Source organism: Cryptotermes secundus, unplaced genomic scaffold (assembly GCF_002891405.2).
Source record: "Cryptotermes secundus unplaced genomic scaffold, Csec_1.0 scaffold1105, whole genome shotgun sequence".
NCBI lineage: Eukaryota > Metazoa > Arthropoda > Insecta > Blattodea > Kalotermitidae > Cryptotermes > Cryptotermes secundus.
Window position 1 is genome coordinate 127742 of NW_019718631.1, and position 11550 is coordinate 139291.

Sequence of the window (11550 nt, forward strand, 5' to 3'; positions counted from 1 at the left end):
CACTGGACTAGCTCTTCCTAACGGGCCCAACCGAGTAAGTTTATCCTTCCCTACCCACCTGAAGACGGAGACAGATGCAGTCTCCGAAACGTCGTGGTCTTTTGTCTTTTACATACTAGACGATGGATGAAGTCGAAAATAAGTACAGTATACACCATCGTCAGAATCCTTTCAAGTCTATCCATTTTAATATTGTTCACATACCTACGCCTTGGTCTGACCAATGGTCTCCTTTGTTCCGGCTTTCCCACCAATATCCTATATGCATTCCTCGTCTCCCCCAATCGTTCTATATGCCCTGCCCACGTCATCCTCCTTGACTTGATCATTCTAATTATACTTGGAGAAGAGTACAAGTTATGAAGCTCCTCATTATGCAGTTTTGTCCAACCTCCTGTCACTTTCTCTCTCTTCGGTGCAAATATTCTCCTCAACACCCTGTTCTCAAACACCCTCTTAATGTCAGAGACAAAGTTTCACACCCATACAGAACCACAGGCATATGAACATTAAACAAAAAAGGGAGAACGAAAGGCAGCTTTCTAAGTCTGCATAGCCAGACCGAAGCAGTAAATTTGAAACCGTAAGTCTACATGCCATGCTATAATGAAATACCTGAAGCTTTAAATACAACGAAGAATGAAATAGGCCTCTCGAGCCGTTAACCACATCAAGTATTTCTTCAATAATAATAATACCATTGTCTCCATCACTTCACGGTCCCATTCCTCGTCTCCACTACCCCAAATCGACCAGCTGTATGAAGGGAGGCGCTTTATTCACCGACACAATCGAGGCTTAAGAGCGGAGCACCGAATGAGAAAATCTAAATTAAATACCTCTAGTCGAAGCCAGTCAGCACTGTACTTGATTCATAATATTTGACCGCCGAGAAAAGAAGGGCACGTCTTCACTGATGTGTCATTATCCACATGGGTCTCTTCCTTACCTCAGTCCGCGATTAAAGCTTGTCTGTCCCCAGAAGAAAATATTATTCTCTCTGCAATACAATTGCAGATGTCTATTTTCTACGTCTAAATCTTCTCCAAGTATAATTAGAATGATCAAGTCAAGGATGATGAGGTGGACAGGGCAAGTAGCACGAATGCGGGATACGAGGAATGCATATAGGATATTGGTGGGAAAGCCAGAACGAAAGAGACCAATGGGAAGACCAAGACGTAGGTGGGTGGACAATATTAAAATGGATCTTAGTGAGATAGAATGGGATGGTATCGACTGCAATGGTCTGGCTAAGGATAGGGCCCAGTGGAGGGCTCTTGTGAACACGGTAATGAACCTTCGGGTTCCATAAAATGCTGGGAAATTCTTGAGTAGCTGCAGAATTGGCGGCTCCTCAAGAAGGGCTCAGCTCCATGAGTAAGCACAAATGACAGTGTAAAATATTACACAACGTGTTACAGCAACAGAAAACGACTCACGAAATGTAAGCAGAGCGGCTTACTGTGGCGCGTTAGGTCACTTGTTGCCTTGAAAACCATAAGGATCTTCGAAAAGGATACTGGGCATAAAATGTATGCTTTGGTTCTATCTCTAACTTCTGTTTAAAAAATGACACTGGTAACTACTTAGCGAGTTATGCGAGAGATAAGACAGACAAGAGGAAAACGTGTAATATGTCTATTATAGTTTGTCCGATATGTACTAAAATTGGAGAGGACTGATACATTTCCGTTACGTTCTTCTATATAATGTTTTGTGGAAATTCTTTACCAGTTTTCTTATTGTTTCATGAGTACAGCAAAGGTTCTCAGCCTTTTGAACCTCGACACACAGTTGGGACATTCTTCTACGTACTTTTGGTCTTGCACTAGAATTCAAATATAAAACTGGAATTTATAATGAAAGTACACCTATTTCTTAGATACGCCTAATGATATTTATGAAAATGTAAAATTAAACTAAAACAGAAGGATTAAGTTTTGTTCAAGTTTATGTAAATGCACATTTTATTTTATATTATCGTTGTCTTCCTCAAAGCACAGGTGTGCATGTGGGGGAAAGCTAGGACAGACCGGTTGAGAACCACTGACGGAGACTGTGATTTGGATACGCGCTCTAAGAGGATGGGAACACTTGTCGGCGAAGTTAGTGCCAACTTTTGTGGATAGAGGGTGTCGCGTGGTCAGTGCAACGGATCCCCAAGGCCGTTAATTTCGGTTTTCTAGATCAAAACAGTATGAGTATGGTACAATAATAGGAATATACAAAGTAGAAGGTAAAGTTGTTCCTGAGCTTAACTAATTAAGCACTACAGCAAGAAGACGTATGGGGGAGTGGATGTAAGAGTATAGATCCACGTATTCTTGACCTCGACACTAGTTGGAAGTGAGTGGTCAGCTTCACGGCCCGACCGCTTTACCCCAGCACCCATTGGATAGGAGGCTGGGTGGGCCCCAGAATCGGTCTGGAGGTCATCGAAAGGAGAAAGAACTTGGCCTACCGGGACTCGAACTCCGACCCCTCGGCCGTCCAGCCCATAGCCAGTCGTTATACCGACTGTGCTACTATGGCTCCTCATATATAAAGTAGCACACAAAAACTGCCTGTCCAAAGTAAAAATAAGAATCTCTTGCATGAAGGAAATAGATGAATGTTCTGCTGACGGCGCGCATTGGATTGTGGCTGAAGTCTGCTGCTGACTGGGCCCAACACAAGTTATATTATAGTTTCGAAATGAGTTTTACATGTTTACTGTAGCCCCAAGGCAAACCCCTGGCCGACCTCAAGCGTACCGCTCTTGTTTGGCAATAAATGTTATTGGAAAAAGGCACCGGGATTGTGCAAAGCATTCCCTCCAACCGCATGAGGCGTTCTCTCTCATCCGCACAAAACAGCACTTTCCCTCTCACACAGCCACTTTCCCTCCTTTTCGCACGCATGAACTTTCCAAATTCAAATATCTTCCTATCCTCTTCTAAACTGAACACTTCTGTATTTCATGTATCTGGAATACCCATCAGCATCATCGTTTAATGAAAATGGGATACTGAAATAAAATGGACAAAATACAGAAATTAAAATGAAGCATGGGTTTTCATAAAACGGATTATCTGCACAACTGTCAGGTCTCTCGACCAGCGACTGAATGAACGCGCTCTCTGATAACCATTTTCAAACTATTACTGTTGCTAAAAGATCTCTCGCTTTTACGGCGATAACAAGAGACAGGAAACACAGGGAGGCTTTTCGAGTTCTGTAGAAAGTAATGCTATCCGAAAAAAATGCACTTCTGCGCCGATTTCACGTGGCTAGTCGACTGACAAGATTTTATCACACTACCACCACCACCTCCTCTACTATTTAGGGTTACTAAGTCTCTCGCGAACACTTCCGGGACTCTTATAAATTCTAACAAGTGGGAAAAACAACACTTTTATGGAAGCGATTTTTAAGAAATACATGGATTACTTGGTACATGTTTCGACCGATAATCTGGGTCATCATCAGGCACCTTCTATGATCTATAATGCAAGTTATCAATGTTAATTGTTCCAATATGGATCCATACTGTGCAACTGGTGAGTGCTGTTGTGGGCGAATACTTATTTACAGTAAATCTAAGCGGCCTCCGTAGTCTAGAGGTAACGTTCCCACCTCATGACTCGTGGTACGCGGGTTCAAACCCGGCGGAGGTCGTGGAATTTTTAAGGGCGGAAAAATTCAGGGAACAAGTCCTCTGGGAGGGACTTTAAGCCGTGGGTCCCGTGTCGTGGCTTTACGGCACGTAAAAGAACCTCATATCTCCAAAGGAGGTCACTGAGCCAAATTCAAGGACATTCCCCACCCAACAGTAGTCTCTAACGCCTCTGATAGATGGGGGAAGCATTATAGATACCGCTAAGCCAGTAGAGGCCGAACTTGCTGCCTCGGTCGGGACTGAGAGACTGGTAGAATATCTTAGAGGGAAGCACAATGGACCAATACTGGTCTAAGTGCATGGGAAAACCCACCCTCTCCAATAACTAACTAACTACAGTAAATCTATATACATTACAACATTATAATGAAACTTATTACAAGTAATTACAGTTTTAAATTTAAATATAAAAATTATTTGAAGAATGCCGTCTTCTGGGATGTGGTGCCGTGTAGATCTTGTGTAAACCGACGTTTCGTAGGGACGTATCGCCTCCATCTTCAGGATAGAGAAATCTGCGAGCAAGTAACCAGCATGAGTTGTCTGCAGCCACTTTGTTCTGAAATTTCGGTTCACACAAGATCTACATAGCGCCATATCTCAAAAGACGGCAGTCTTCATATTCACCACCGTGAAAACCTCAAATCTTACATAAAAATATCTGTTTCATAGTATACAGATTATGGGAGTTAAAAGTTCTTAGCACCTTCATCTATAAAGTTCAAAACTAAACAATCTAGGATTTATTAGAGGTAATTTAACATTGCTTGTCACCATCTGTACTTGGAACCAGAAAAAATTCCAATAAAGAGAAGTTTCTGTTTAATTTGGTTCCAGTCTGTAGGTTCCAATGTACAGAGTGTTCCATTCAAAGCTCCCACATTTTATCAGATCTCAGAACAGAAAGTATGAATGGTAGGAAAATGAAGATATAGCAAATACAAGAACTCAAAAAATGTTATTTGACATACTATTAAACCTCCACATGTGCACCATTTGTAGCATGAACAATATCCAATCTGCATTCAATTTTTTGCCATGTTCTTTCCAACATGTCCACTGGTACAGTAGCAATCGTTTCACGGATGTGGACTCCTAAATCTGGGAGGTCATTCACTGGAGGCACGAACACATGGTCCTTCATGGAGTAAGGTCCAGTGAATGTGGGGGGCACCAAATTTGTCCGCTGCGTCCAATCCGGCGATCTTGGAAGGTGGCATTGAGGGAACTCCAAACATCCAAACCCCAATGTGGGACGGCTCCATCTTGTTGGAAGATTATGTTAGCTGCAGATCGGCTACCTGGGGATACAGGAACTGTTCTAACATGTCACAGTATATGCGGCCAGATACTGTAGCTTCACCAAAGAGAAAGGGAAATAAAATTCTTTGAGTTTTTCTTTCATCTAGTATTAATTATAATCCATAATTTATCACAATTTGTTCGCAATGATTAATTAAAATGTGGGAGGTTTGAACAGAACACACTGTATTTGTGAACTACAGAAAACGAAGTCATAAAATGTTCTTACCTTCAAGCCATGTTTGCTGTCAATGACTGTCACAATTCCTGTAAAAATGAAATTACGGACTGTAAATAATTTAGTAAATTCTAGACACATACGATACAACAATTTATGAGATATATGTATTTTGCTAATATGCCTTCATTACACAAAATTTATTACTGTGTAGGATTTGAGGTTCTGTCTGTCTGGTAGAGTTAGGATGGTGTAACTTTTCAATCCATGTACAGTTCCGCTTTGTCTAGTAGGTTCACTGCTAGTGCATTAGTGTGATTTTCTAATTTCCTAAGTATCTGGTATTCCACTTTATTTGACAGAGCACTGTGTTCATCTGTAGATCTTCATGGATCCTGCAGTTGTTCATGTACCAAGGTGCGTTCAGAATGGATCAAAGAATCTTGGATTGAAAGCGCTGGAGGATTTCAATGTTGGAATTGGAAGCTGTCCCCCATAGCTGAATTCCATAGGTCCACATGGGTTTGAGTACTGCTTTTTATAGGAGGAGTTTGCTTTATGTTGATAGTGTTGATTTTCTTCGTAGTAGCCAGTGCATTTGTTTCGCTTTTAGGTTGAGTTGTTTTCTTTTGGATTTGATGTGCTTTACCCATGTCAGTCTTCTATCAAGATGAATGGCCAGGCATTTCATTTCATTTTTCTGGTGTAGATTAACATCCTCTCCCATGGGGCTGAGTGACCACCTTCCTTAAACCTGCCTATATACCCACACCAGTTCTGTACACTGCAACCTTGATGATGGAAGCAGCATTTTGAAGCAGTATGATTCCCTGAAACTGTGGAAACCACCTACCAGACTACAGAAGTAGGTGTTTCTCCAAATGTGGGTGTTCACCTACCAGACCACAGAGGGTGTATGTTCCTTCAGGATAGTGGTGCCCACCTACCAGACTACATACCGTGGCCCAGAAGGCTGCAATATTACGTGCAAAACTTCTGTCAGCTTTGGTGCCATCACTTTGCAAATAAACTAAACACATGGCATATATGAAATACATTAAAGAAGTGACCAGGCTGCAGCAGCCACCTCTGGAACTGTAGCCAGGAACTCTGACCACTAGACTATGGACCCATTAGTTTTGACAGCATGGAATTTTATTTTTCCACTTCACTCTTGAAAACAAACGCAATTATGCTCTTGCTTCTACTTTCCAAACACATACCTGAGGGCTAGCCAACACAACAACATAAGTTACAACTCAGGATTCTGGAAGGGGTGGCAGTGGCTTAACTGAGGTACAAGGTGGTTCAAATATGACCGGGACTGATTTGTGTGTAAACAAGCTGCACTGCACGGCAGCTGTGCGACTTTGAGAGAGTGAAGCCACAACCTCCACCCTACCTCCTGTTTGGGTTAGAACCTGTTCAGTCCTGCCTGGGAGTTGCTAGAGTGATGAACCAACAGAAGGTACCGCGGAGCATGGAACAAGGCATTGTGATCAAATTCCTCGTTGGAGAAAACGTCCCGTCCACTGAAATTCACCACAGACTCCAGCAACAGTATGGTGAAGAGTGTCTCTCAAGGACCCGTGTGTTTGAGTGGTGTGCTTCAGAGAGGGCAGAGAGCGCGCGGAGAATGAACTGCATGATCATCGGCTGCAAACATCTGTCACCGAGCTAAACATTGATCATGCAGACGCCCTTATTCGTGAGAATAGGCGCATCACTATCAAGGAACTTGGAGCAATGCTGTCCATCAGTGTTGGTAGTGTATAAGACATCGTGAAATACCACCTGCACTATCGCAAGGTGAATGCATGGTGGGTACAACACACTTTGATGGACATGAACAAAATGGTGCACATGCAAGCTGCCAGTTGTCTCCTACAGCAGTTTGAATATGAAAGTGATGCATTTTTTAAGTCTACAGTGACCACCGATGAAACGTGGGTGCACTACTTTATTCCCGAGTCCCAGCAATCATCATGCGAGTGGCCATACCAGTTCGCCCAAACTCAAGAGAGAGCAGAGGAGCCGTTTGGCAGGAAAAGTGATGGAAACGTTCTTCTGGGACTGGCAGGGGGTTATCCATGTAGACTTTCTAATAGATGCCAGAACAGTCAATGCAGCTTATTACTCAGATCTCCTGGCAACAGACGTGAAGGAAAAGTTCCGATCCAAGCGGAAGACAGGTGGAAAGCGGGTAGCCTTCCTTCAAGACAATGCCCGCCCCCATACGGTTAAAGCAACAATGGAAACCCTCCGGAAATTGAAATGGAACCTTCTGACGCATCCGCCTGATTTGGCCCCAGGTGATTTCTACCTGCTTGGAAGGCTTGGATCAGACTTTCAAGGCATGCGGTTTGTGGACGACGCCATCCTCCAGACTGTTCAGGAGTGGATACGCCATCAACCATAAGCATTTTCTGAAAAGGGCATCAGGATGCTTCCACAACGTTGGAAAAAATGTGTTGACTCCAGAGGGGAGTACGTTGAAGATTGACATGTGCAAGTAAGTGTTTGGCAATTATGGTTAAAAAATACGTCCCGGTCATATTTGAACCACCTTGTATTATCCCACTAACTGCCTAGACGCAATGAGGGAAAACATAAAAGTCTCAGTCCAGATAGCTGATGTCCCAGACAAGCACCACCTCAATGCAAGGCAAGAGTTAGCGCTACACCAACTTGCTTGGTTCATACTATATACTGAACCTCCACAACTGCTGTACACAAAATCACAGAATTATACTGGCTCATTTATATGAACATGTTCTATATCAAGAGAGAAAGTTTTTTTGGGGGGGGGAAACAAATTTATTATGGTGAATGAAATGATAGAAAGAGGCTAGCACTAAACATCCTGGAGTACCCTGCATGGATCAGTGAAACATTGCCTTAAACCCCCACCATGAATTTACGCACAGAAAAAGAAATCATGAACTTCTCAGCCGAGAAAGTCGGTAGTGCAGCTAAGACTTGAAACAGGTACCTCTGTAGTGTAGATCTAAAGTGTTATCACAACACGAACCTCATTGGGAACAGACAGAGAAATGTCTGAAATGATGATGGGTGCCACACAGTTATCAGAGCTGTGTAATGAAAGTCCAGAGGGATGATAGTCAGTCAAAGATGACTATTATTTTGGTCAACCAGACTCAACTCATATAGACACTGTGTCCCACAAGACAGAGGAAATGGCAAATGACATTCCCACATGCTGAAACAAATTATTTGGCAAAACTCAAGGAAATCCTTGTCATTTCACAGAACACAGGTGAGGACATCTGGTCACTGTTCTTGAATTTGTTACTAATAAATTAATTAACAACTGAGATTATAGTTCCTCATTATTTGCAGTTCAATCTGATTTTATTCTGCTCTCAGAAGTTTAAAAATAAGTAAGAGGGTTACCATTTTGTGTCTTACGTGGGGAAATCATAAAACTGTAATTATCACCCAGAAGAAACAGAGACACAGGTGCAAGAAACTGTATGTGAGTTAGTCCTTCTCTACATGTGCCCCCTGCAAGGCCACACATTTTCCCCAATGATGCATTAGCTGCTGGATACCTTGATCATAGAAGGTCTCATTTTGACTGTTTAGGAAGTCCTGCACAGCAGAAATGACATCATCATCATCATCATCATCATCATCTTGGAATCGCTTACCACGAAGTGACTTCTTTAGCCATGGAAAAAGGAAGAAGTTGCTTGGTGCCAGGTCTGGTGAATATGGTGGATGGGGGTGAATTTCTTATCCAAAACTGGCAGCAAGTGTCATTGTAGCATGAGCAGCATGAGCCGGTGTGCTGTCATGAAGAAGACACACACCTTTCCCCAGCATTCCACATCGCTTTTTCTTGATTTCCTCCAGAAATTTTCTCAGAAGGTTCTGGTAGTACTTGCCAGTGATGGTGACGCCCTTTTGTGCATAGTCAGTCATGATAACACCCCACCGAATCCAGTACATGCTCAACATCACCTTTCCTGATGATAGCTGGGATTTGGCCTCATTTGGTGGTGGTGAGTCTGCATATTTCTACTGCTTGCTCATTTCCTTTGTTTTAGGGTCATAATGCTACACCCAACATTCATCCATCATGATCAGGCGGTCGAAAAATTTCACCTTTTCATCTTGACACAACTGCAAAAGTTTCTTTGCCACATCCATCCGTTGCTGTTTTTGAATTGGTGTCAACAATCATGGCACCCAACACGCATCAACCTTCGTCATGTGTAACTCATCACGGATGAAGCTGAAAACCGACCCATGGCTAATGCGGACCTCATGAACAATAGCTTTGATAGTTATGCACCTATCGGACAGGATCAAAGCTTCCACCTGTGCCACAATTCCCGGAATCCTCAGCGAGAGATGGTCTTTCATTTCGGGGTTTGTCTGTCCACAGTGAAAGCGTCTCTTCTGCCTGACCACTGTGTCATATGATGGTACACCTTCCTGATACACAGTGGTCATCTGGTTGTGGATCTCACTGGCAGACTTCTCTTGCAAATGCAGGAACCGCATCAAAGTGCAAACCTCCACTTTCTCAACCTACAAGGTGTGTCCCAAAAATCATGAAATATAGATATATTTTAAATTTATTGATGATATCGGTACAAAGTGTTAATATTCTTCAAAGTACTGTCCATGACCATCTACACATTTTTTCCACCGACTCTCCCATGCCCGGTACACCCCCTCAAAGGCCTCGACGGGAACCTCATTTAAAGCTGTTGTCATGGCCGCTTGGATAGCCTGAATGCTTTCAAAACGGCGTCCTTTGAGTGCAGTCTTGATCCTCGGGAACAAAAAGAAGTCGGCTGGAGCTAGGTCGGGGCTGTAGGGTGGCTGCGGCAGCTCGTCCGTCAACAATTTGGGGACCAGCTTGGTGCACACCTTTCGCATGTTCAATTCGTACATAACGATGCGATACACAATGGTTTTTGGAATGTTCAGAGTGTCGGCTAACAACCGGACAGTCATTTGATGGTGAGTATTCAACAAATCATGCACATGAGTCACATTTTCATCGGTTTGGCTTGTTGACGGTCGTCCAGAGCAGGGGTCATCTTCCACTCCTTCCTGGCCCTCCTTAAACTTCTTCACCCACCTTGTAACTTGCCCTTCAAGGTAGCTGAGTGAAATGCTACTTCCTTGGTCAGGATGTGAGTACAGTGTTGCTGCAGAGTGAAAGGCCAATGTGGAAACAGTTTATTAACATAAACTGCTATTACTACATTGAATGAACGAATGAAGACTGGGAAGGGAGTGCACAGAGGCGTTACTGAAATTTAGTTTCAGTTCAAAGGATTCAAACTGGCATGGCAGCTGCCCATGAGATGAGATAAACTATTTCAACACTGGCATCCAATGTCAAATATATAAAGCCCACACAAAAAATAGGGTGGTACTGTATCTTCTCCTGCATGCATCTGTTCCCATAAACTATACATTCCATTATAATTCCAGGCCATAGTCAGACAGTGGGAGATGGTATTGCTGTGATGTCCATTTCGAAGCCATAACCCTTAGGAAACATTAATCTGTCACTGCACCCTTGTTATACATAAACATGCAGGTGTGCTGTACATACAACTAGTGGATACATAAAGTTATCAACAAAATGTGACAACTGAATAATAACAATAATACATAATTACACAAGAGATATTGGGTTTTCGGACTTTATCCATCATCCTGGTTTTAATATAACTAAGAAAAAACACGACGTTTCGGAAACTGGATCTGTTTCCGTCCTCAGGTGAGGGAAAACACCTATTCTGTTGTGTCCCTTAGAAAGAGCTAGCCTCAATCACTCAGTCCAGTGTTTTTTCTTAGTTATCTTAAAAACCAGGACGATTGATAAAGTCCGAAAACCCAATATCTGTATGTGTTATACACCACTGTCAGAATCCTATAGTAATAACTACACAAGGTTACATAAAATGCAGTGTTTTGTTTCCCATAGCCATCCAAGATGCTACATCTGTTACAGTCTTTTTTATTAGGTCCAAATACTTTCTTGAGCACTTAGTTCTCAAAGACTGTCATACTTGTACATGTACCTCCTGTAAAATGAGTGACAAGATTCATATCCATATAAAAATTGGGTAAATTATACAATCTTCTATAATAAAATTTACTGGTGTACAGAATATGTTTTCCTTCAAAAAAGATCTAAATATTGTGATGCACCTTTCATTATTGTGCCTTATACATGGTAAGTAATGATGAAAATAAAGCCAATGTTAGAACTATGGTTAAACCAGGGGGGCCGAGATTTTTTAATACTGTAGCGTATCGGGCGTATATCGCGACAAATAACTTCACGATGTATTTTATATAGCGAATTTTATTTCACATCCGCTCTCACAATCACCCAGATTACAATCTGACGATTACT

At 42.4% G+C, this 11550-nt stretch overlaps 1 protein-coding gene across 2 annotated transcripts in view; it reads right to left on the reverse strand.

The window, feature by feature from the left end:
• Window positions 1–11550, reverse strand: part of LOC111862849 (COBW domain-containing protein 1) — a 107555-nt gene that overhangs the window by 88868 nt on the left and 7137 nt on the right. For both annotated transcript variants that reach the window (XM_023848599.2, XM_023848587.2), the window contains exon 5: window positions 5193–5230. In XM_023848599.2, coding sequence (XP_023704367.1) covers window positions 5193–5230 — 38 coding nt within the window. The remainder of the gene's footprint in view (window positions 1–5192; window positions 5231–11550) is intronic.